General features: G+C 35.1%; 2 protein-coding genes across 4 annotated transcripts in view; one reads left to right on the forward strand and one right to left on the reverse strand.

Annotated features, from left to right (window-relative positions):
- Window positions 1-21,398, forward strand: part of PARPBP (PARP1 binding protein) — a 72,355-nt gene extending 50,957 nt beyond the window's left edge. For 2 of the 3 annotated variants that reach the window (XM_082634624.1, XM_082634625.1), the window contains 5 exons: window positions 2,063-2,246; window positions 5,226-5,404; window positions 7,891-7,972; window positions 19,621-19,756; window positions 20,223-20,660. In XM_082634624.1, the coding sequence (XP_082490750.1) occupies window positions 2,063-2,246; window positions 5,226-5,404; window positions 7,891-7,972; window positions 19,621-19,756; window positions 20,223-20,563 (922 nt within the window). In that variant the 3' untranslated portion in view covers window positions 20,564-20,660. Of the gene's footprint in view, window positions 1-2,062; window positions 2,247-5,225; window positions 5,405-7,890; window positions 7,973-19,620; window positions 19,757-20,222; window positions 20,661-21,096 lie in introns of those variants that run through there. The other variant, XM_082634626.1, reaches the window with a different exon arrangement.
- Window positions 21,399-21,477: 79 nt separating this feature from the next.
- Window positions 21,478-23,598, reverse strand: PMCH (pro-melanin concentrating hormone). Its single transcript, XM_082634636.1, has 2 exons — window positions 22,046-23,598; window positions 21,478-21,702 (listed from the first exon to the last, which is right to left on the reverse strand). Exons 1-2 carry the CDS (start codon window positions 22,283-22,285, stop codon window positions 21,496-21,498), a joined length of 447 nt encoding a protein of 148 aa, XP_082490762.1. The 5' UTR covers window positions 22,286-23,598; the 3' UTR covers window positions 21,478-21,495.
- Between the last annotated feature and the right edge of the window lie 3,640 nt (window positions 23,599-27,238).

A 27,238-nucleotide genomic window follows, 5' to 3' on the forward strand; every position in this document is an offset into this window, starting at 1 on the left:
CCATATAATAACCCTTCTCATGTTAGAGTGCAATATCATGTATTTAAGGTCAATCTCCTTCCTTACCACCTTCTTCCTAGCCGAGAACAAACACTGTTCTTGGACAAGCTATTAAACCTTTTTGAGACTCAATTTTTTCATCTGTAATTTATGGGTAATAATACTTATTGAATTGGTTTAAAGATTAAGTTATGTAACCTTATCATTAATATACAGGAATGCTAGAGATTTCTGTGCATTAATTTTGTATACTGCTACTTTACCAAATTCATTGCTAAGACAGTCTCTTCAATAAGTGGTGCTGGGAAAACTGGACAGCTACATGTAAAAGAATGAAATTAGAAAACTCCCTAACACCATACACAAAAATAAACTAAAAAAGGATTCAAGACCTAAATGTAAGGCCAGACACTATAAAACTCTTAGAGAAAAACATAGGCAGAACACTGTATGACATAAATCACAGAAAGATCCTTTTTGACCCACCTCCTAGAGAAATAGAAATAAAAACAAAAATAAACAAATGGGACCTAATGAAGCTTAAAAGCTTTTGCACAGCAAAGGAAACCATAAACAAGATGAAAAGACAACCCTCAGAATGGGAGAAAATATTTGCAGGAGCAACTGACAAAGAATTAATCTCTAAAATTTACAAGCAGCTCATGCAGCTCAATATCAAAAAAACAAACAATGCAATCCAAAAATGGGCAGAAGACCTAAATAGACATTTCTCCAAAGAAGATATACAGACTGCCAACAAACACATGAAAGGATGCTCCACATCACTACTCATTAGAGAAATGCAAATCAAAACTACAATGAGATATCACCTCACACCAGTCAGAATGGCCATCATCAAAAAATCTACAAACAATAAATTCTGGAGAGGGTGTGTAGAAAAGGGAACCCTCTTGCACTGTTGGTGGGAATGTAAATTGATACAGCCACTATGGAGAACAGTATGCAGGTTCCTTAAAAAACTAAAAATAGAACTACCATATGACCCAGCAATCCCACTACTGGGCATATACCCTGAGAAAACCATAATTCAAAAAGAGTCATGTACCACAATGTTCACTGCAGCTCTATTTACAATAGCCAGAACATGGAAGCAACCTAAGTGTCCATCGACAGATGAATGGATAAAGAAGATGTGGCACATATATACAATGGAATATTACTCAGTCATAAAAAGAAACAAAATTGAGTTATTTGTAGTGTGGTGGATGGACCTAGAGTCTGTCATACAGAGTGAAGTAAGTCAGAAAGAGCAAAACAAATACCGTATGCTAACACATATATATGGAATCTAAAAAAAAAAAAAAGTGTGAAGAACCTAGGGGCAGGATGGGAATAAAGACGCAGACCTATTAGGGAATGGACTTGAGGACAGGGGAAGGGAGAAGGGTAAGCTGGAACGAAGTGAGAGAGTGGCATGGACATATATACACTACCAAATGTAAAATAGACAGCTAGTGGGAAGCAGCCGTATAGCGCAGGGAGATCAGCTCGGTGCTTTGTGACCACCTAGAAGGGTGGGATAGGGAGGGTAGGAGACGCAAGAGGGAAGAGATAAGGGGATATATGTATATGTATAGCTGATTCACTTTGTTATAAAGCGGAAACTAACACACCATTGTAAAGCAATTATACTCCAATAAAGATGTTAATAAAAAAAGATTAAGTTATGTAGGATTTTCAATGAGAGGTAGTTTGTGTTATCTTAGTTGTACCTAAAAGTATGTATTTTAAGTATATTGCATGTATATAACTGCCTCTGAATCTTTTATCATATAGCATATATAACTAAATTATTTTCCCTAGCTTTCAAATCAAGGAAGAAGTAACTTACCTTACTGAAATAACTTGCTTTTAGAAAAAGTTTAAAATTTTGTTTCTAATGGTTCTTATCCTTTTCTTAAATGTGTTACTGTTTGATTTCTAAGATTAAAGCCATATTCTTTGAAAAGTGTTGATTAACTCTAAGAATTATATTTTCAAGCTTATAAGCATATTGACATTTCTAATACTATTATAAAAGTGATCTTATTTCTATTTTCAGTATTGCAGGGGGTCAGATACTCTCAGTGATAAAGATGCAGCTGATTAAAGGCCAGAACAGCAGGGATCCTTTTTATAAAGCAATAGAGGAAGTTGCTCAAGATTTGGATTTGAGGATTAAAAGTATTATCAATTCTCAACAAGGAGATTTAGCTCTTAGTACCACTGACATCAGTCCTGCACGGGTAATGAGGTTTTTATTTTTCATTATCCTTCTGTACAAAACATTATATCTTCTACTTGCTGTAGAAATGGTTTACAATTGCTACTTAAGTCAGAAGAATGTGTTTCCTCTGTTATAAGATGTTGAAAATATGTTTCTCAATAGATTATGCAGGATTATGTTCGACTTGGGTAAATCATAACCTCTATGGGCCAAATTGTCTCTGTTAAAGAAGCACATTGGATAATCTTCAGTATCCCTTGTAGCACTAGAAATTTATAGTTCTTGATGGATATTAAGGTGTTTTGTCATATTTTTCAATAATTATTTTTATAATACAATTATTTCCCAGTTAATCAGGTATAAGAGTCTGGTGTCTCTGGTTATGACCCCAGTACTAGGCACTCCATAGAACAACAGCAGAAATAGTTTCTACTCAGCAGTTTATTTTTCTTTTTTAGAATTTTTCTATTTCCATGATCTCTTATTTACTACTCCATTGCCAGATTACTGCAGACATTAGGAATTTTTCCTATACTTAGTAATTGTTTAATTATATATTCCAGAAAATTTACCTCTCTTGTTTTTCTTACATAGATAGTCAGACGTTATAAAGTATTAAAACTATAGTTTTATAGGAGAAATTGACTACCATGTTTTTAGTTCTAGAACAGAATTTTGGAATACGCGTTATAGTAATTCATTTGTTGCAGTTTAATTGTTCAGGTAACAAAATTCCCTCTTTATTAGGTATAATTTTGATAGCCCGTGTATGAAGAAAGACTTTTGCTTAATTTTTATGATTCACTTATTTTTCCACAGCCCTCGGGCACTATTTTTAGCTATTTTCTATAATCGTGTTTTTAGTTTAACTTGAAGGTGGGACATGAGGGAGATTCTGAGTTATTTCCCCACATATTTCATGTGTGTTAACACTTCCTATGACAGCTTGGCTCAAATGACAACCAGGTTTTATTATAAGTATAAATCAGGAACTGTCACAGCTCAGATAATTAAGAGCACCCAATCTCTCCCATTTCCTGTCACAAGAAATAAAGATGCAGACAACCTGGTTCTTAATTTTATGTTTTCAACCAAATTAGACATCTTTGAAAAATACGAATCAGTAATTCTCAATGAAGTTAGTATTAAACAGTATGGACTTCTCTGGTACTAATGAAAAATATATGTCAAGCACCAGATTGTGATAGGCAATTTGTTAAAAATCTGGTGTAGCTATACATTACAGTTCACTTGGTAGCCTGAGTCAGCCAAGTAGAGAAAGGAGGCCAAGACCATGTTGATGAAACCTGAGGAAAGAGGTACAACTATAACAGATGTCCTCAAAAGGGCGACTCTGATATTTAAGCACAATGTCCAACAACCCTATGGGTTAGGCACTATCATCATCCCTATTTTACCAATGATTTAACTGAAGCACAGTGAGGTTAAGCAACTTTCCCGGAGGTATACAGCACATACAACTGGTTAGTTGGTATGAACCCGGCCAGAAATGCCATCAGAGTTTGTTCTTACATGTGTCTGTGTAATATTATCTTATCATATATTTTCCCTATTCTTCTATCTAGTTACTAAGCTTTTCCAGCTCTCCCCTTTTAATCTGCTTTTTCTTTATCTCCACAGCTACTATTTTAGTTCACTGCTACTACCTTCTTCATTTCTGAGCTGGACTACTACAGTCTCGTAATTTGTGGTCCTGTCTCCAGATTTAATAACAGTCTTACCCTGGAGTATAAATATTTTACACATTTCCATCATTGCTGTCATTTTTCTAAAATGTAAATAGTATCATTTTATTTCCTTGCTTAATAAAGGAAGAGATTTTAACCTTGTAACAGATTGACTTATAACTTCTTTGTCTGATATACAGTGCTTTCCCAGGCTCATCTCACATGACTCCCTCTCTGTTACCCTGTTCTTCAGCTGTTTCATGCCATGTAGTCTCTGAAAATACCATGTTCTCTCTTACCCTTTTGTGTCTCCTCTATGAAGCCATCCTTGATCCCAGGGTAAATTGATCATGACCTTTTGGTGTGCTCCCACTGCACAATTTATACATTCTCTTCGAAATAGCATTTAGGGGACTTCCCTGGTGGTGCAGTGGTTAAGAATCCGCCTGCCAGTGCAGGGGACACGAGTTCGATCCCTGGTCCGCAAAGATCCCACATGCCGTGGAGCAGCTAAGCCTGTGTGGCACAACTACTGAAGCTGGCATGCCTAGAGCCAGTGCTCCACAACAAGAGAAGCCCGCGCACTCCAACGAAGAGTAGCCCCCACTAGCTGCAACTAGAGAAAACCCGCACACAGCAACAAACACCCAATGCAGCCAAAAATAAATAAATAAATATATATATATATATATATTTTAAAAAAGGAAATAGCACTTAGCACTCTGTAATGCCATTATTGGTTAATTATTTATTTTATATAAGAGGCTACGGGTTCCTTGAGACACTAGTTCTTACCTTTGTAGCCTTAGCTTCAGATACAATTCTTGGGACTTAGTATGTGCTTATGGGTGATTACTGAATGAATGAAGGTCAACTAGTTGTTTTATTTTTGCATTTGAGTAGATCTTTACAGCCATCTGTGGGGTTGGTATTCAGATCACCAGAATCTCACTTCTGGTATGAGAGAGAAAAAAGATCAGTATACAAAGAGGTTAAGTCACGAGGCTGAGATCACATAGATTGTAGCTAAACTTTCTGATTTAGACTAATGTTATTTTGACCAAAATCTAATGTCTTCCTTTGATGATACGATTTTCTATATTTTTTGTGCTTCTGGAAGTTCATAAGATTGATTTTATTATGGCTTGAGGGATAAATATTCACATGCCTTAGAGCCACTTCTCATGGCTGATTTTTTTATAGCTTAACAGAAGAGGAAGGAGGACAATAGTACATGAAATGGGAAAGAGTGGCTGATTGACCCAGCTGGGGTGATTATTATATTTATTTGAAATTGTTTCTTGTTCTAGCCAAAATCTCATGCCATAAACCGTGGCACTGCATACTGTGGCAGAGATACTGTGAAAACTTTACTAGTTCTTTTGGATGAAGAAGCAGCCAGTGCTCCTACCAAAAACAAAGCAGAGCTTTTATATGACGATGAAAACACAATTCATCATAATGGAACTTCTATTCTTACACTTTTTAGGTAAGTAATGTGGAAGTTATATGTATGTGAATATTAACTTAAGTCTATAAAGGAAATTTTTGAAAAAAACACCTCATTTGTTATAAAAGAAATACATGCTATGGTTAGGAAACTTGGGAACTATAGAAAAGTATGAAGAGAAAAAACAAGTTAGTTAAAGGGAGATTGAACATTTGAATGTGAGGGAGTTATATATAAAAGTAGTATTTTGTGAGAGTATGGTGTTTTTTGTTTTTGTTTTTTTCTTATTTTTTGTTTTGGAAATATTTGCATAGATACTTGTGTCAAAAACTTTGCTAAATGCTTTCACTTATATCAGCCCTCACAGCAATCTCTTTTAGTAGTATCCCCAATTTATAAGTGAAGAATTAGAGACTTGAGAGAGATAGTAAGCAATTTGTCTAAGTTAGCAAGCAGCAAAGGTGTCTTTCTCCAGAACCTGAGGTCTCTGCTCCAAAGATTGTGCTATTTTGCCTGAGAATAGGAGAGTTGGTATACACCGGACTACACTGGAATTGACATTTACTTGTTCTTCACCGCATTATGAAAAAAATACTAAATTATTGTTGGTATTCTGTGCAAGACATTGATACTCACCAGTTAACAACAATTCGGTCAAACACTGAATTGGTGATTTTTTAATTAATGAACATTCATTTATAGAAACATTTAAAATTTTAGAATAATGGTTTAAAATTGTATTATTACATTGTGGAGGATTTTTACAAAATTGTGCTGTTTGATCTTTTCTATTTTCTGCTTGAGCTACTTTCTAGAAATCTGATTTTAGTCTAAAATTGTTCATATCTATCTATGATTGCTTTACCTTCTCTCTCTCTCTCCTGTGCTTCACTGTCTTTTCTCTTTAAAGAGAAACTTTATAATGCTCTATCATTCAGTGTTGTCTTCTAATCCTTTGCAATGAAAATTTATTTTGTCAATGATTTACTTATACCCTGTGTTGGAATCCCAGAAAAGAGTATAAAGAAAATGAACCTTTGTTTTTTCCTCCTGTCAACTTACTTCTGTTTAACAAAGTTTGCTTTTAGGTAGAAATACAAATGATTTAGATTTTCTCTTAGATTGAATTCTGTCATTTTCTTAGAGAAAGTTATTTTGTGTTTATAGGATTTTCTAAATAAAATTAATCCCCACATACATTTTAAAGAGGTATTTTTCTATACTCAATCATGTGGCCAAACACGTTTATAGTTACCTTAGCATTTTCAATTGTCATTGTGCAGACAAGTACCAGTCCATGGTAAAGTATATTTTTAATGGTCTGCATTGAAATGATAAAATTAAGGACAATGTATATGAATGTAAGTCAGTGTAGGGTTATAAACTAGTCTTTCTTAGAATAGACTATCCTTTATTCTTTTTTTAAAAAATAAATTTATTTATTTAATTTATTTATTTTTGGCTGCATTGGGTCTTCGTTGCTGCGCATGGGCTTTCTCTAGTTGTGGTGAGCGGGGGCTACTCTTTGTTGTGGTGCATGGACTTCTCACTGCGGTGGCTTCTCTTGTTTCAGATCATGGGCTCTAGGCACACGTGCTTCAGTAGTTGTGGCTCGCAGGCTCTAGAGTGCAGGCTCAGTAGTTGTGGCGCATGGGCTTAGCTGTTCCCCGGCATGTGGGATCTTCCTGGACCAGGGCTCGAACCCATGTCCCCTGCATTGACAGGCGGATTCTTAACCACTGCACCACCAGGGAAGCCCCCTTTATTCTTATGTAATGTTTTTTTTTTTTTTGCGGTACGTGGGCCTCTCACTGTTGTGGCCTCTCCTGTTGTGGAGCACAGGCTCTGGACGCGCAGGCTCAGCGGCCATGGCTCACGGGCCCAGCCGCTCCGTGGCATGTGGGATCTTCCCGGACCAGGGCACGAACCCGTATCCCCTGCATCAGCAGGCAGACTCTCAACCACTGCGCCACCAGGGAAGCCCTGTAATGGTCTTTTGACGCAAAGGGGTTATGACTCTGGCTCTATTAAGCTAAAAAGGAATTTACTGAGGAATCCATGTTTGTCTGGCTTCAAATTGCCAGTGTCTCCTTCTCTATCGTGTCTTCTCTGACCCTCCTATTTCTAAACTATGCTTTTCTCTTTTGAATTTCCTTGCCATGGCATCTGTCCTTTTTTATTTTGAATTTTAGTTATGTGGATATCTTATTTCCCTTACTTAGATCAAGGTGCCTGAATTCAGAGCCAGTGAATGAATGAACTTTCTATTCTTCACAACATCTTATACAGTGCCTTACATATAGTAGAAGCTCAAATATTTAGTGACTGAATTAATTAATTAAGCAAATTATTAGTATTTAGAACTCTCAGAATAGGAATATGGACACTTTTAAATAGTATTGTAAACAACTAGCTTCAGTTGTTCAGAATAAACTTTTATTCCCTAACAGCTTTTGGGTAGCGGAGAGGTGTAAACTAGTTTAAAAGCTACTTTGGTTTATAAATTTTTGCTTTTTTTGGACTAGATCTCCCACACAAGTGAATAATTCATCGATGAAACCCCTAAGGGAACGTATCCGTATGTCAGTGCAAGAGAAAACAATTAAGGTACAATTTAATGTACTGTCATGAAAATGATAAAAATCGGTTTACTTTTAGAAGAATAAATATATACAGCTGAGCTGGGTATTATAAACATACATTATACATGGAACAATAGGAATTAAATGGAAAATAAGTTATGACAATTGACATACAGAAACTTTCCTTTTAATACAATCTTGGCTAATCTGTCTCTGGTTTATTCAATACCCTGGACCTAAAAGAAGGAAAGGAATAAGCACCTGCTATGGTAAGTGTTCAATAAATACGTGTTCAGTGAATGAGGGGGAAAATAAAGAGGACATGGTTTTCTCATTTACATTTCTAATATCTTAAACTGAATCTTGAGAGTCCATATAACTGCAGTTTTGTTCCCATCTGAAGACATAATGGCAGAATATAATTGATTTTGGATTGAGACAAGGAGGACATTTCACATTGTTCATTGATTAGAGCTATTCTTTATATTTTCACTTGGTTTGAATTGAGTATCCCAGTTCTCATTTGAAACATTTGTGCCTATAAGTAGTCAGTAACATGTTTTTAGGCACTTAAATTTTTCTTGGTCTTATTTTTCAAAAAAGAAGCTTGTTTTTAACTCATTGATTTATTCAGCATACATTTATTGGGTATCTGCTATGTGCCAGACACTGTTCTGTGGTTGGGAATTCATTCATTTGTTCAACAAAATTTTCATGTAAAATTTACAATTATCCTTAAATTATCAAATAATTATTCATCTTTTGATATAACTTTGAGAACTCTAATTTGTTCTTTATATTCCCATTTGGAAAGTTAGTCCCAATTAGCAAAGCCTTTAGTTATCTGTTTCTTCTACATACCCCAAATCCATTTAGTTTATTTACATTAATAAGTCTTATCTTCCTATTGGTTATTAGTAGCTGTTAGTAGTTAATATCTGTGGACTACATCATTGATTTTTATATGATTTTTCTGTGAAAAAACTTGTCAATTCTTTGTTATATTAACCTAAGTACTTGTAGTTGAGGTGTAAGATTTTTGAAGAAAAATCTATCCTTTGGACTTGATTAGAAACAGAAATGTAACAAATTCTTTAATTTTTCCCTGCTATGGCTACTGACAAACTTTAATATTTTCATTTAAAAATCATTGGGAGATGCAAGAGGGAGGGGATATGGGGATATATGTATACATATAGCTGATTCACTTTGTTATACAGCAGAAACTAACACAACATTGTAAAGCAATTATACTCCAATAAAGATGTTAAAAAAAAATTCAAGTAATACCATTAAACAGTGAAGTAGATATCTGTAAACTACTTAGAAAATTGTCTGGAACCTAATAGATTAACAATAAAAGTTATCTTCCTATGCAATCTTCTATATGTAATAAATTCAGGTAAAAAGTAAAAAAAAATAAAAATAAAGATCATTGGGATATTTTGTTAAACTAAGTAAATCAATATGAAAAGATCTGTCTGAATAATGAGAAGGTGTTTTTAGAAATTGGTAAGAGTCAACTAATTACCGTAAAATTTATGAACACATTTGTAAAGTTTGGGGAGGTAGAAGAGACAGTATCTGATCCAGTCTCATTTATAGATGAGGAGATCAAAATCCTTGAGAAAGCACCTTATCCAAGATATCATAACTACCAGGAAATATTTTGTGCCATTATGCAAAGCCATGGATAAATACTAATGAGACTATAATTACATTGCTTCCGTTACTTAATAGTGGAGCTGGCTTACTCCACATAGCTCTGAAACTAAATGGCAATAGAGAAAGGAAGGAATTAGTGTTTATGGTTATATTTTATAGTACAGTACTCTTTATGGAAGCAAAGTGTGAAAATAATTGGTTTAACCAGGTATACAGCTGAACCATGGCCAGATCGAGTACTTGCTGGAATAACAAAAAATGCTGCTAATATTTGCTACTAAGTAACTATGGAAAAGTAGTTTAACAGCTTCTTATCTTATTATCCTGTTACTTTTTCTCTTTTGGCATTTAATTCTCTTTTTTATCATGGAAAGGATATATGATCTACACTTGAAAAACTGTCTTGGAAAGACAAAGGTAGATACTGTTAGAAAACTTAAAATTTTGATGTTGTAGATCATACTTGATTGTGAAATATCCATGTCATTATTATCTGGGGCAAATGAACTTTTCTTGGATTTTCATTTCCTTGTTCATAAATAGAAATAGGCAGTCCTGATCCCCAAATCCTATGAAACCACTTTGGAAAGTGTTCATTAACTCATTTGAAATGCTCAAGTTTTATTTTCTACTGTAGCTTATTTGGAAAATTGTCTATGATGGTCAAATAAATTCCCCTGGGAAGGAAATTAGAAGGTTCTTCCTGAACCTTCATGGGTTTGCTAGGAACCTTTAGAGAATGGCTTATTCCCATTCTTACCCGTTTCCAAGTGATTTATACAAGTACCTTCATACCTTTTTATTATAAGATCTTTCAAGGAGACACTTACCTTCTTAGGTCCCTGTAAATTAATTAGTTTTCTTCCTTCCAGCTTGATTTAGCCGTATTTTGCTTTTTAGACACAACTGAAAAGTTGTATATACATATCTTTTTCCTTATTCTGAGTCTAGTGTCTTCCTCTGTATTATATGTATGTCCAAATAATCATCACCGTTAACTAACTTAATAATTTAAGTCAGTGGATCAGAAAAATGCTAGATCTTTAAAAGTTGGCATAGTTGGGACAGTGAAAATTAGGACATAGGTAGTTGGAAAAAATAGACTGGCTCTAACTCTGGTACCTATTATAAGCAACCAGGCAGTACAAGGCTCATGGTGTTGGAAAATTAGACATCCATGTTTAACCTTTAGGGTATTCCAAAACTGAGTATATCCAAATAAAATGGTGTATTGAGTTCAATTAGAATTTCCTTCCCCTAATACTTAAAATGAGTACAAAATAGCAATAACTAGCAAAAATATTCACCAAGAGCAAACAACAGAAAATAATTTAATTGGGTACAATAAACTTCAGAAACGATGGCCAAGGAAGGAAAGAAGATTTCAGAGGGAAAAGGCACAACATGATTTAGCAACTTAATCTAGCCCCAGTCTCCACATAGTGTGCTAGTGAGTTGACAAAGTCCTGAGAATTATCACTAAAATATTTCCAAAACTGAGAAGCCAACTGTGTGTTCTTTTTCTTTTTCTTTTTAGAGAAATAGTAGAAGTAGCAACTGCATAGTAATGTGGAAAATGAACTCTGGGATTTACACATTGACACAGTGAAGGCTCTAGTGCTGCATACTGAATTGTGGAAATTATCCAAATGATCCCCTTCCATTTGAACGAAATACAGCCTCTAAGTAGAGGGACTTTTTATGGTACATATAATACATAATAAATTCTTAGAAGAAAGTGAGGAACCAACCCAGAAATTTTTTCAGATTGCCTATCTCCTCAACTGAACGTTACTTTTGCCTCCACCATTCTTCAAGCTACAGAAAAATGAGGGATAACAGAAAATATACAGCCTTCAAAATGTAACTGAGGAGCAAGTAAAATGCTGTCAAATAAGGAGGAAACAATCAAGAAATCACTCACAGGCTTGGAGGCTTCTGTTTCTAACTAGGATGTAGTAGATCATGGCAAAATACCATTTCTGCTACAATAACAAAATAAAAGGCAGATAAGTTGGGGAAAATATATTTAAAAGACATAAGAAAGCTATGTAAGCAAAACAGTTTAAATAAACTAAAAATCTGGAGAGGATAAAGTTCTTCTGAGGTGAACAGTCTGTTATCAGAGTTTTCTTCCCTGGGATTATTTTTCCAATTTTGGGTATGAGCCAAGGATTGATGTTGGCCCATGTAAAGGAACTCACTGATGGAAAGAGGAACTAACAAATATTTTGGTGTCTTGAGGTGCTGGCAACAATTTGGAAACTTTGGGGCCCTGAATGCACAGTTATTTTTACCTACGGCACCTATGCTGAATTTTGGAGCTGAGTGGGAGGTTAAGGAGCCTCAATCCAGTATACTAAAATCACCTGTGGTCTTGCAGTAGCTCAGAAGACAAGGCTTCTCTTGAGGAGTGTGACCTGGCTCAAATGCATGGCTGTTGCCTTCTCAAGATACTTGCCACGCTTGGAAATGAAGTGAGTTGGGAGACCAAAGAACACAATGTAAAAACCTTTGAAAGACAGACTGAATCCCCCAGACTTTCAGGTCAGAGGTGATAGAGATCCACAAGGCTCTCAGTTGAAAGCTTGGGAGGGACATTCCCGAAGAAGAGGTTAAGAACCAGAAGTCAAATATGAGTTATGACAGCTGCAACCCAGCTTTGACTGAGGTCAGTCCCTGCCAGCATTGCGGTTATCAGCCCCTCTCTGTGTCTGCCTAACAGAGACAAGGGAAACACTTCTTGATAGAAGGTTTCATCTGGAGCCTCTATAGTTCCTTTATATACTGGACATGAGACAGGAAGACTTGTCCTTTAATCAAGAGAAAAAACTAACAATAGAGGCAGACTCACAAATGACCCAGCTACTGGAATCAGCTGACAAGGAATTAAATTTTTTTTAACATTTAAAGGTAATTAAAGGAAAAGGGCAAAATGGATGAAAAATTGGGAAATTCCAACAGAGAATCAATTTTTTTATTATTTATTTATTTATTTATTTATTGGCAAGCTGCACAGCTTGTGGGATCTCAGTTCCCTGACCAGGGATTGAACCTGGGCCATGGCAGTTAAAGTGCCAAGTCCTAACCACTAGACCACCGGGAACTCCCAAGAATCAAAAATTTTAAATCAGAACCAAATAGACATTCCAGAACTGTAAAAACATTATCTAACATTAATAATTCATTAGGTGAATTTATTTATATATTTTAAAGATTTTTTTATGTGGACCATTTTTAAAGTCTTTATTGAATTTGTTACAATATTGCTTCTTTATTATGGTTTTTTTTTTTTTTTTTTTTTTGGCCCCGAGGCATGTGGGATCTTAGCTTCCCAACCAGGAGTTGAACGTGCACTCCGTGCATTCAAAGGCGAAGTCTTAACCACTGGACTGTCAGGGAAGTCCCTAGGTGAATTTAATAGTAGACCAGACATAGCATTAGGTAGCATAGTGGACATGAAGATAGGTCATTAGAAAAAAGTCCAAACTAAAGCAAAGAGAGGATAAAGAATAAAAAAGCAGAATAGAAGGGTAGGACACAGAAAATGTCTAACATATGCCTAACTTGATCCTCAGAACGAGAGGAGAAAATAGGATTGAAATAGTATTTGAAGATATAATGATTGTAATATTTTCCAAAGCTTAATTGGTCCTTTCACATCAAGTAGTAGTTAGAAGATGTGAGGAACAGATGTGTGGTTTCCTTTAATAATGTACAGTTGCATATGGGTTCCAATATTATGGACCCAGCAAACTAAAAAATGTCCCTGAGTCCTTTGAAAATCCATCTGCCTTTCATGTATGTGCCACACACACACACAGGACATAGATTGTAAAGCTTCTTTCCAGAGCAGTGTTCTCCAGTAGAACTTCTGTGGAAATGTTCTGTAATTTGTGCTGTCCAGTACTGTAGGTGCTAGCCACGTGTGACTATTGAGCACTTGAAATGTGGTACTGCAACTGAGGAACTCGATTTTTAATTCTATTTAAATTTAATTAATTAGCTACACATGGCCAGCATATTAAACAGTTGCATTTCTAGTGGATTAAAGATACACACAAATGCAATAACTGAAAACCCATAATACGTAGAGGAAATGGTGCTCTGACCATGAGAGATTAGAATAAATAGGATTTAAATAGGGAGAGAGGATGGAAGAGAGCATTTCAGGTGGAGCAAACAACCTGATGAAAAAGTATTAGATTGTCTTACCTAGTATAAAGAGGCTGTGCATTCCATAGTGAACAAAATAAGTGAATAAATAATGTGGGGCAAGGTTAAGGAAGGTGTGGCTTTTGTGGTTTTAAGGAACAGTTACTTTTTGTGGGGCTTATTGTAAGGATATGTGCATGAGAACCTAAGAAAGGTGGAATATTTAAGAACTTGAAAGTAATGGTGGATATAATGGGGCTTAAGGACTTCAGCTGCATGGTTCTCTGTACTTAAATGTGATGTAACTTTGTGTGTATACCTCTTTCTTGTTTCTGTACCAAATGGTTTTCTTACTCTGTTGAACAGAGTGGAGTTTACTCTGTACATGTTTTTCTATTGATATATCAGAGCTTTTGCCCTTAGGGTGCTTTAACTGTTCTTTACCAGTCTACTTCTCTCATTTCTGTGTGCTGTGGTTTCTTTACTCTCCGTACATCTTTTTCTACCTCCAAGCTTTTGCTTACTCTTGGCTTCTGTTCCCTCATACCTTCTGCTTGCATACACCTGTTAGAGTGTGTTATAATTTTACTTAATTAATGCACTCAACAAACATGTATTAAATGCCTACTGGATACTGGGCTCTGTCCTAGGTACTGTAAATACATCAGCAAACAAAACAGACAAAAACCCCTGCCCTGGGCTTCCCTGGTGGCACAGTGGTTGAGAGTCCGCCTGCCGATGCAGGGGACACGGGTTCGTGCCCCGGTCCGGGAATATCCCACATGCCGCGGAGCAGCTGGGCCCGTGAGCCATGGCCGCTGAGCCTGCGCGTCCAGAGCCTGTGCTCCGCAACGGGAGAGGCCACAACAGTGAGAGGCCCACGTACCGCAAAAAAAAAAAAAAAAAAAAGTATAAAAAAAAACCCCTGCCCTGATGGGCAAGTTGTCCCCCAATATTTGTGGGACTAGGGTGCAATAACATAAATGGAAACCCCTGGTCTACCCCGCAATCCTTTTAACCCTGGTTCTGTTCCGTACTGTTAGACACACTCCACCCAGAAATGTATACATCCCACTCCCTATCACCCTTGTCATAAACAATCAGCCCTTCCTAGAGGAAGAGGCCAGTGCTGGCCCAGTGCCTAGGCAGTTTAAGCAGGGAATTCTGGGGTGCCAGGTTCTTGGAACAGGATCTAAAAGGAGGAGTCTCCTAGTGGGCATATCCAAGTCCCTGTGGACTTACTCCTCACCCCGTGTGATGAAGAGGGCCAGAGCAGGCCATCAGTTGGCAAACTAAGGTTTTGTTCATGGAGCTTACCTTTTAGTTGGGAGAGGCAGATAATAAACAAAACAAACAAGTGAATTATATGGTATATTAGAAGGTTATCAGTGCTATGGCGGGAATTAAAGCTGGGGAGGGGGGTAAGGAGAGTGTGTTCCTTTGTGTGTGTTTTGGTTTTAAAGGGAATGATCAGTACAGATCTCTTTGAGAAGGTGACATTAAGCAAAGGCTTTAAGGGAATGAGCAGCATTTTTCATTAGAATGAAAATGGGATGTTTGTATTAGTCTGAACTAAAATTTGAACTTGTTTTGGCTGAAGTAACGAGGTTGGGATTTATTGCGTACCTTCTAAGTGTCAAGTGTTATACTAGGTATTTTATATCCCTCATTCCAATTAATCCTTGTTGAAATCTAGAAGGCATTATTTTCCAGACCATATCCTAGTAAGTAACAGAGCAGTGGTTGTATTCAGGTGTAAGACTTCAAAGTTTATGCTGTTTCCAAAGTGTAAATGAAGGCATAGTAATTATAATAGTCATCATTTGATATACTTACAAATTCATATGCCATTAAGAATAGCAAATCTCTGTTCTTTTGAAAATGTGATAATGTAAGAATGAAAAGGTGAATTTTAAATATTTATTTTTAGTTATATATTTAATAGGTATGTTGAGTAATTTCTTTTTCCAAACTTGTTGATAAAATTTATAGCCCCCGCTATAATGGGAGCTTAGAAATTTCATTTTCTTATTAATACAGCTAACTGAGAGTTTCTGTGACTTTTCAGTATTTTGACTCATTTGTCTTAATTTAACTGGAGTCAGGCTTTCCTATGTGAAGTACTATTTTCCTCAAACTGGGAACCTACTAATAATTTTCAATTTAAAAAGAGCTTGTGGCAAAAGGACTTTTCCAATTCTTGGCAAGTTTGAAGTTCATTGCAATTTTACTGTGGATAGAAATCTTTCCAAAGGGGGGAAATCACTCTACAAAGGAAAACTTTGAATCTTTTTCTCTCATGTGACTTGAACATAAAATGATTTTAACAGCCATGTATGAATCTGGACATTATTCTTAGTTGTTAAGTACTTCAAAAGCACTTTCAAAAGGGAATTGTTTTGCTTATTTGTGATTCCAAATCAAATACACAGAGAGATTTGGAAGATTTGCAACAGGAAGTAATCTCAATTCTATGTAGCCACTAATCTTGTGCAGAAAAATTCAACTTTTATGAACAAAGGAAAAGCAATCTCTTTTAAGTTATAAATACAAGTCAATGTAGCTTGTATTGTTTTAATAACAAAAATGAAGAAGCTGATTGTAAGTTCATTTTTTGAGCTGCATTCCTAGAATCATTTTAGGGTTGGCCAGTTCCTGAGAAACCTAATTCAACAGATTTCTTACTCTATAGGAGTACTTTCTTTATATGTTACTACATTAATAACTGTATAGTATCTACATATATCTTTAGAGTTACATAGCTGTTTCATATTTTTAACTTCATTTAATCCTTACAACTCTATGAGGTAAATATTCCCATTTATATGTGGATAAGTGAGAGGTTTAGAGGTTTACCCAAGATCATCTACTTAGTAAGTGATAGGGCCAGTATTAGACGCCAGGTCTTTTGACCGCAAATCTGATGCCTTTTCCATCACATCATCTTGTTTCTTTGTGCGGGTTTCTTAGTTGGACATCACATTGTTGGCTCCAGTCAAGTTCATGATCAGTTAAAATCTCTAGGTCTTTATTTCATATGTTGTTTTTAAGTTAGGTTCTCCTCATCCTGTACATCTGTAATTGATATTTTGAACTTAAATACAGGACTTTGTTTATCCTCATTCATTTTCATCTTATTATTTTCTACTTATGGTTCTAGCCTTCTGAGATCTTTTCAATCTTGATTCTATTATCCAATTTATTTATTATTTCTTCCAGCTGTGTGTCAACAGCAAATTTTATAAGTAGAATGTCTTTGTGATTATGGAAGCCATCCTAGTAATCTCTTTAGTATACTGTGTGCCTGTCACATAGTTGGAACTTAATAAGTGGTCATTGATAAAAAAGATCTTTGTACAGGGCAGGGAAAAACACACATATAATCTTTTACAAAAAAGAAAAAAAACACCCTCAATATAACTACTATCAGTTATTACTTTTGGATATAAGTATTCCAAGATTGCCATAGAACCATTGTGGTTCTCTCTTGTGTTTTGATATGTTTATAAATACTATTTTTCATGGTAAATATAGTGGTTAACTGATTTTCTTTCACGTCTCAACCCATAATCCGTATTTTAAGAACCCATTGCCTTCTAACTCTAGTTTTCTGAAACTGCCCTACTGTCCCTAAGGACTAGAGAATTCCTCTATGGGGGGCCTAAGGAGAAGAAATCTAGCTGTCAGGAGGGCTTATTGAACTTATTTTGCGACTGTATTTACATAGCAAAGAAAGCTTTTTACTCAGATGTATGTTTAAAATTAATAAAAATGCCAGCTTTCTAAAGAAATTTTTATTCACATGCAGCATGAGATTGAGAAAACATCAGTTGTCTGTATTAAATAATATAATTATTGTATTTTTATTTAGAGTGCTTTATGAGTGGTACTGATGAAAGTTTTGTGGTGGAGGCTCTAGTCCCCCAAGCCACCTGTAGGTGCCATCACTATCTGGATATTATGGGAGTGATCCTTGCCAGCCACTTAGCATCCATTTACTTTCATGGCCTTACCATACTCTTTATAACTCTCTGCAAGCAATAAGTTTATAATTTTCTATAAGTGGTAACTCTGGCGCAATGAAAGAAACATATAAAAAGATGTCAGCAGTTAGTATTGGTTTTGTAGATGGAAATAAATGTTTTTGGCTAATTTACTACAGTGATGATATGATGTAATATAATATAAAGTTTATTTTATTAAAACTTATTTTAATAGCTTTATTAATTGTTTTAATTCTCTACTTATGGAATTAATAAAGCCCAAAAAGGCCTAGTTAAAACCTTCAGTTATATTTTAGGGCATCTCATGGTAGAAACTATATAATAGTAGGTGCATTCATGTGGATTCATGAAGATATTGGGCTGTAGCTCCATTCATTATCAGGAGCCTCCTGTATTTCACTTCTAAAAACATAGTTTTTCATCTTTTACATTTTCACATTTTTTTCAATTTTGTGTATATTTGTGCTTAAATGGAATATAAATTCTAATTGTCTACATCTTCAAGCAAATTAATTATAATTTTTAGTCCTCTGGGAGTTACAGGCTCTCATAGACACCATTACTCAGGAAGATATAAAATTTGTCATCCTGAGAAAACTTGCTTTTATGGAGCAGCTGGACTGGAGACTATTCTGATTTCTTCTAAAATATAGCTAGTGGATTTCACTGCTGTTATCTTTGCAAACGTCTGAGTGGGTTAATGTAGTTATCGTTCTGAATATATAGCATAGTGTATAATTACTGAATATATAATATAAAGTCATGCTGTTTTAGACTTTGTGAACTGTATCAATACATACTCTGTGAGTATTATTCAGCATAATGTAGTTATACTTTGAAGTATTAATTTTTGAATTGTTGAAGTCCTCTTTATTTAATCATGTATTTGAAATAAGCTTTGTCTGTTTCTGAAAAAGATTTGAGATGATTTCTAATTATTTGGAGAAATCTCCCTATTATAACCAAATGGCATTACACAGCAGCTGCAATTGTTGAAATTTGCATTATCTGTGTAGATTACTTTTGTTCTGAAATTAAGTTCTCTCCCTAAAACAGCCACTGGTTTTATGTTTGCAGAATACATTTCCAAAAATACTTTCTTGGCATCGTGCTTAAGAATTAAATTTAGCTTTCTAATTTTCTCCTATTTGTCATGTTTGAAGATAATTACAAGAGTATACTTTGAATACTCAACTATTAAATCACTTGGTCACATCTTCTTAGAATGATATAATCAAATCCTATTTCTTAATTTTCTAAATATTCATGTTTTTAATTAAGAAATAATGCCTTTGATTCACCACTTTGTTTTATCTTTCACTTTCTTTGTTAGTTTCCTATCTTTGTTTCTTTCACCTTCTCTTATTTTTCTTTTTCATCCTAGTATTTCTCCCTTCCTTAATTTCTCTAATTTCTTGAATTCCATGTGCTATTTTTTCCTAAAAGAGTTGTACTCTGTAATTCTTTAAGATTGAAAACTTGTATTTTTCTAGGATTACATATATCATGTGTATCATTATTAAACATAATAAAACCACTTTCTAAACCATTCAGACATAGGAATGTGTAACAAAGGCCTTTGAAGAGTTTATAATTGATTTTCCTAAGCTTTTACAAAAATTATCAAAAACATACACAAAGCTGGTATTACTGAAAAGAACAAAAATGCTGGTTGTAGCAATGAATGAGTTTGCAAACTATGAAACATCAAGGATTAAAAGTTCCCACAGATAATGAAATATTTAAGGGAAATTTTTGATACCTCAGTGACTACAATTTCTGTCTAGATGAAAAACTAAATAAAAATAAAGGATAAATTGCATATTTTCTTCTTTCTTCCTGTTACCAGATGAAGCAAACCTTAATTAGATCTCAGTTTGCTTGTACTTACAAAGATGACTGCATGATAAGCAAGGATAAGTGGAATAATGTTAATTCAGCATCAAAGCCTTTGTGTGTTCTTCACATGGAAAATGACCTTTCTGGTAATTGACCTTATTTGAGCAATTTAATAACAATTCAATTCTAGTGTACTAATTGGTTTTAACTTAAGTAAAACTAGATTTTTTTTTGCAATGTAAAGGTTTATATTTTTATAGACCTGAGTTTATTTAAAAAGTTGTATCTAAGTACAAATATATGTATAGGAATAGGACTCAGTTTGATTTAACTAAATGTATTTAAGAAACAACTTGTAACATTTAAGGATTAAGTGTTATGCATTCAGACAAAGCAAATTTGTTTGTAGGGATGAAAAGTGATATGGTAAAATGAAAAGAAATGTGATAGTAATATAGCTGTATTTGTTCATCATGTAATTTATATCATTATTTGATTGTAAATCATGAGTTTTAAAGTATTTAGCCATTTAAAAAGTTTTCTGTAAAATTCTCATGTGTAATAATTTTAAGTATTATATAATTTCTTTCCTCTTTTCATCTTGCATAACAGGAGGTGTAAATTCACCTGTTGGAAGACCAACAATTGGAACAAGTTCTGGAAATGTTCATCTGGACAGAAGTAAAAATGAAAAAGTGGCAAGAAAATCAATTAGTCTGACAGGAAATAAAGGCTCAAAAAGGAAACAGGTGGATTTGGATGATGAAAATATTCTCTGTGATAATGGAAACGAACCACCTCAACACAAAAATGTTAAGATACCTAAGGCATCAAAAGATTTGCAGAGTAAATTAGATGGCAAACTAGTTAGAGCTGCAAAAAGCAACAAATGTACCGGCAAGGACAAATTGATTACTGGCCAGACAAAGTTAACTCAGTTTTTTAGACTATGAATTTGTCTTTTATGTTCTTTAGATTTATGTATATATAAAACCCTTCACCAAAGGCATCTACTAAATTTTTTTTTTTTTTTTTTTTTTTGCCGTACGCGGGCCTCTCACTGCCGTGGGCTCTCCCGTTGCGGAGCACAGGCTCTGGACGCGCAGGCTCAGCGGCCATGGCTCACGGGCCCAGCTGCTCCGCGGCATGTGGGATCTTCCTGGACCGGGGCACGAACCCGTGTCCCCTGCATTGGCAGGCGGACTCTCAACCACTGCGCCACCAGGGAAGCCCCCATCTACTTAATTTTTAAGAGATCAAGGTGTAAATTATGGTGCTTTATTATTTCGGTCTGCAGTGTATGTAAGGTTAGCATGTTAAGCATTGTTTAAAAAATACTAGTAAGTCATAATTATTCAGAATATTCACAAAGTTTAATGCACAGGTAAAGCATATCATTTAGGTATATCTTAATACTACTTTCTTTGAAAACAGACACTTAAAATAATACAAATCATAGTAACATTAAGGGCTTTTTTCCCCACAGGCAATTAAATGATTTTGTTTTCTTCTGAAATGATGATGTGGACCAACAGGTATCAGACTTGCCAGCAAGGTCGATAGACTCTTCCCAGCATACACCTGAGCACTGAAGGAAAAAAAAAGCTTAAATTGTTTAAAGGACTAGTATCACACAAAATTGATTAGAAATGAAAGAATGGACCTAGTATAGCTAATTCTGAGTAAATCAAAATTATAGTAACTAATAACTAATTATAGTAACTAATTAAATACTTTTTAATTTCACATCTTTTGCAGGGGTCACTTAATATCAAGTAAATTGAACCATGGTCTTGTTTGATTTTGTCATGATTGGACCCAAATTCAATTAAACTTAGAGTTCTATTTTATGGTATTAAGATATAAGAATTGAATTTTAAAAAGACTACTCACTGTCAAAATCTCTCCTTCCTATAGGAAATTTAGCTGAGTTTTCTTCCTCTGCAATTTCTCTCTTTTCTTGTATTGATTCAGTATTTTGAACTTCATTCTCAGCTGGAAAAGCTACAGATCCTTTTAGTGCAAGATAAGGTTTTATAGCCAGATTCAGTGGCAGACCATTATTTAAGAAATTGTGTTTGGAACCTGCATTCTGTAAAGAAAAGGTTGATTTGTGTTTTAGCTGTCTTATTGGGAATAGAACTATGATACAATTGTGTAATAGTCTTATTGATCAAAGATGCTCTACACTGTTTTGACTCTAAAAAATATTTTAGATACAAGGTTTTCAGGGAATAAAAACCTTTTGAATAAGAGATGTTTTCCAGAATGGAAGAACAACCTGGTATGTAGGAAATTTGATCAATTGTCCTAATGCATATTTTGACTTTTTTCACATACTTCTGCTTATAAAAGTATCGACTTTACTTCCAAAGGATTCATAAAAATCATTCAAATTTCCATTGAAATAAAGGATAAGTCACACTGCTACTTACCTTTGAATTTTTGTTTTCCTCATCATTCATGAAATTGCTCTCATCATTTTTATATTCCTCCAGGGAAGGAACAACAATTGATTTTTCTTCAGTATCTTCCTTCTGAAAGGCTTTCCCCAGCCTCAGTGTTTTAAATACCATGTCATCTTCTAAATTTCTTATTGACTTGGAGGCTGAAGGCGAAACACCTTGAGAAAGCAAAGAAAAAGTTAGTATTAATATGTAGGAAGAGAAACTCATTTTTGCCACTCTTAGTTTGATGTTTGCACGGAGTCAAACAAGGATGTGTAAAATGAAGTAAAATTTCTCAACCTGCTTTGTAAATGATTCCTACCTTTATATATTTTCCAGCTTGAATAGAAAGCACTTGAAAGACTTAGACTTTGATCATTTTAAAAATGACTCATTAGATAGAAGCTAACTTTTTGTATAGCTGCTAATACTTACACTGTTTGGGTTTTAGTGGCATATTGTTTATTTTGAGTGTGAATTTTCTCAGAATCTGATTAAGATCCTTGGTAGAAAGCTTCTGTTGAGGAGATTATAGTCTCTTGAAAATGGGTTGTTATTAAGGAAGACCACAGGACATCAGGCTCTCCATATTCTTGTTTATTCATATTGTTCCCTTCTGTTTATTTTCTGATTAAGTAAAATATTAAAACTAAAGTTATTTCTTTCACTCAGGATAATAGGCGTCAAAGTTTAAATACATTTAATCCTGATTAAGTTGAAATACTCTTCAGAAAGAATTTTTTCCATAAATGCTCGGAATAGTCTTTGGTGTTTAAAGTATATATGCCTGTCAGTATGAACAAAAAGTCATTCATGTTATATCTAAAATTGACCTGTCAGGTGTGTTTTATCTCTATATTTACAAAAGGGTATTACTGATATTTGTTAATGAGTTTAGCAATTAATGAATAAGAAGTCCATGAAGAGAATATTTATGTGCTCCATAAATGTTAATTTTGGATAATGAGTATGTTGCCTGATTTTTTTTTTTTTTTTTTTTTTTTTTGCGGTACGCGGGCCTCTCACTGTTGTGGCCTCTCCTGTTGTGGAGCACAGGCTCTGGACGCGCAGGCTCAGCGGCCATGGCTCACGGGCCCAGCCGCTCTGCGGCATGTGGGATCCTCCCAGACTGGGGCATGAACCCGTGTCCCCCGCATCGGCAGGCAGACTCTCAACCACTGCACCACCAGGGAAGCCCTGTTGTATGATTTTTAATTAAACATTTCAGAGTTAATTTGTAATGTTGGCCCCGTAAAGTAAGAGAATACATTCTTGTGTATGTCTTCTGGTATATATGTGCAATAGTTTTTCTAGGGTATATTTCTAGTTATGGCATTGCTGGGTCTTGGAGTATGTACATTTCAGCTTTATTCATGCCAAAATGGTTACAGAATAGTAGTAACCCATTTAAACTCCCACCTGCAGGGTGAGAGTTCTTACTGCTCCAGGTTCTAGTTAACACTTGGGTATCTTATTGTGCTTATAATGTTTATTTCTCTAATTACCAAAGACGTTGGATGCCTTTTCCTATGCTTAAGTAAAATGCCTTTAAAAAAAATTTATTTCTCTATCAGATTGTTTGGGTTTTTCTTGTTGATTCATGGGAGTTCTTTATATATGCTGGGTATTAATTCTTTGTTAGTTGTATATGTTTAAAATATTGTATTTTTTCTCACATTTCTTATCTTTTGAACCACTTCATGGTGTCTTTTGGTGAACTAAAATCCTTAATTTTAATGTTTAAATTTCTTTTTCTTTTTTGCTTTTAATGGTTACTATTTATAATATGTTATTTAGAAATCCTTCCAAACCCTGAGATAATTAACATACTTCTATATATTCAAAAAGTTTAAGTGTTTTGACTTTCACATTTACATTTTTAATTCATCTAGAATCTTGTGTTTGAGAAAGAAATTTTAACTTTTTCCAAATGTCCTTATATATTTCTTTTTTTTTAACATCTTTATTGGAGTATAGTTGCTTTACAGTGGTGTGTTAGTTTCTGCTTTATAACAAAGTGAATCAGTTATACATATACATATATACCCATATCTCTTCTCACTTGTGTCTCCCTCCCTCCCACCCTCTCTATCCCACCCTTCTAGGTGGTCACAAAGCACTGAGCTGATCTCCTTATGCTATGTGGCTGCTTCCCACTAGCTATCTATTTTACATTTGGTAGTGTATATATGTCCATGCCACTCTCTCACTTTGGCACAGCTTACCCTTCCCCCTCCCCATATCCTCAAGTCCGTTCTCTAGTAGGTCTGTGTCTTTATTCCTGTCTTACCCCTAGGTTCTTCATGACATTTTTTATTTTTTCTTAGATTCCATATATATGTATTAGCATACGGTATTTGTCTTTCTCTTTCTGACTTACTTCACTCTGTATGACAGACTCTAGGTCCATCCACCTCACTACAAATAACTCAATTTCGTTTCTTTTTATGGCTGAATAATATTCCATTGTATATATGTGCCACATCTTCTTTATCCATTCATCTGATGATGGACACTTAGGTTGTTTCCATCTCCTGGCTATTGTAAATAGAGCTGCAATGAATATTTTGGTACATGACTCTTTTTGAATTATGGTTTTCTCAGGGTATATGCCCAGTAGTGAGGTTGCTGGGTCAAATAACTTTTGATATCTGGTAAGCCAAGTTTCTCAGCCTCCTTACTCAGTCACTGGTTTTTCTTCTATAGCAGTTCCTTGGCTATTTTTGTCCATTTCTTTTCCATATAAATCGGCTGTGTTGGGTCTTCATTGCTGCACATGGGCACTCAGTAGTTGCAGTGAGCAGGGGCTACTCCTCATTGAAGTGCGCAAGCTTCTCATTGCAGTGGCTTCTCTTGTTGTGGAGCACAGTCTCTAGACACAAGGGCTTCAGTAGTTGTGGCACGTGGGCTCAGTAGTTGTGGCTTGTGGGTTCTAGAGCGCAGGCTCAGTGGTTGTGGTGCACAGGCTTAGTTGTTCCACAGCATGTGGGATTTTCCCAGACCAGGGATTGATCCCATGTCCTCTGCATTGGTAGGTGGATTCTTAGCCAGTACGCCACAAGGGAAGTCCCCCATATAAATCTTAAAATCAGTTTTGCAAGTTTTTTGAGAAATCTTGATGGGATTTTGAAGGGAATTGCATCTGTTCTATAGATTAATTTTGGAGGGGAATTGACACTTTTTTTAGAATCTTCATTTTTTTAACATCTTTATTGGAGTATAATTGCTTTACAATGTTGTGCTAGTTTCTGCTGTATAACAAAGTGGATCAGCTATATGTATACATATATCCCCATGTCCCCTCCCTCTTGCGTCTCCCTCCCATCCTCCATATCCCACCCCTCTAGGTGGTCAACAAAGCAACGAGTTGTTCTCCCTGTGCTGTGCGACTGCTTCCCACTAGCTATTTTATAATTGGTAGTATATATATGTCCATGCCACTTTCACACTTCATCCCAGCTTACCTTTCCCTCTCCCCGTGTCCTCAAGTTCATTCTCTACATCTGTGTCTTTATTCCTGTCCTGCCCCTAGGTTCTTCAGAACCATTTTTTTTTTTAGATTCCATATATATGTGTTAGCATACAGTATTTGTTTTTCTCTTTCTGACTTACTTCACTTTGTATGACAGACTCTAGGTCCATCCACCTCACTACAAATAACTCAATTTCGTTTCTTTTTATGGCTGAGTAATATTCCATTGTGTATATGTGCCACATCTTCTTTATCCATTCATCTGTCGATGGACACTTAGGTTGCTTCCATGTTCTGGCTATTGTAAATAGTGCTGCAGTGAACATTGTGGTACATGACTCCTTTTGAATTATGGTTTTCTCAGGGTATATGCCCAGTAGTGGGATTGCTGGGTCATATGGTAGTTCTATTTTTAGTTTTGTAAGGAACCTCCATACTGTTCTCCATAGTGGCTGAATCAATTTACATTCCCACCAGCAGTCCCAGAGGGTTCCCTTTTCTCCACACCCTCTCCAGCATTTATTGTTTATAGATTTTTTGATGATGGCCATTCTGATCAGTGTGAGGTGATACCTCATTGTAGTTTTGATTTGCATTTCTCTAATGATTAGTGATGTTGAGCATCCTTGCATGTTTTTTTGGAAATCTGTATATATTTTTTGGAGAAATGTATTTAGGTCTTCTGCCCATTTTTGGATTGGGTTTGTTTTTTTGATATTGAGCGGCATGAGCTGTTTGTATATTTTGGAGATTAATCATTCCTTTGTCAGTTGCTTTGTTTGCAAATGTTTTCTCCCATTCTGAGGGTTATCTTTTCATCTTGTTTATGGTTTCCTTTGCTGTGCAAAAGCTTTTAAGTTTCATTAGGTCCCATTTGTTTATTTTTGTTTTTATTTCCATATCTCTAGGAGGTGGGTCAAAAAGGATCTGGCTGTGATTTATGTCATAGAGTGTTCTGCCTATGTTTTCCTCTAAGAGTTTTATAGTGTCTGGCCTTACATTTAATTATTTAATCCATTTTGAGTTTATTTTTATGTATGGTGTTAAGGAGTGTTCTAATTTCATTCTTTTACATGTAGCTGTCCAGTTTTCCCAGCACCACTTATTGAAGAGGCTGTCTTTTCTCCATTGTATATTCTTGCCTCCTTTATCAAAGATAAGGTGACCATATGTGCGTGGATTTATCTCTGGGGTTTCTATCCTCTTCCATTGATCTATATTTCTGTTTTTGTGCCAGTACCAGACTGTCTTGATTACTGTAGCTTTGTAGTGTAGTCTGAAATCAGGGAGCCTGATTCCTCCAGCTCCGTTTTCTTTCTCAAGATTGCTTCGGCTATTCGGGGTCTTTTGTGTTTCCATACAAATTGTGAAATTTTTTGTTCTAGTTCTGTGAAAAATGCCATTGGTAGATAATTTATTTTCTTATTCACGAACATGAATACAAAGTACAAAGGTATTTTTCCATATTTATTTAGATCTTCTTTAATCTTTTAATGACATTTTGTTTTTTTCTTCTTAAAGGTCTTGCTTATCTTTTGTTGCAAGATTTATAATTGTTTATAATTTAATTATAATTAAGCTCCTTATTTTTAGTTATTGTAAATTGTATCTTTTAAGATACCTTTTCTAACATTATTGCTGGTTTGTACACATGCAGTTGGCTTTTGTTTAGTGCTCTTATACAAAAAACTTGTTAAAGTCTTTAATTC

The sequence above is a fragment of the Mesoplodon mirus genome (genome assembly GCF_964341445.2).
Source record: "Mesoplodon mirus genome assembly, chromosome: 11".
Classification (NCBI taxonomy): domain Eukaryota; kingdom Metazoa; phylum Chordata; class Mammalia; order Artiodactyla; family Ziphiidae; genus Mesoplodon; species Mesoplodon mirus.

Excerpts from the sequence above, each read along its gene's own strand:
- PMCH (XM_082634636.1), bottom strand. The coding sequence starts at position 22,285 with ATGAGTTTCTCTTCCTACATATTAATACTAACTTTTTCTTTGCTTTCT. Across the intron at positions 21,703-22,045 it reads AGGAAAACAAAAATTCAAAG|AATGCAGGTTCCAAACACAA; the intron begins GTAAGTAGCAGT and ends TTTTCTTTACAG.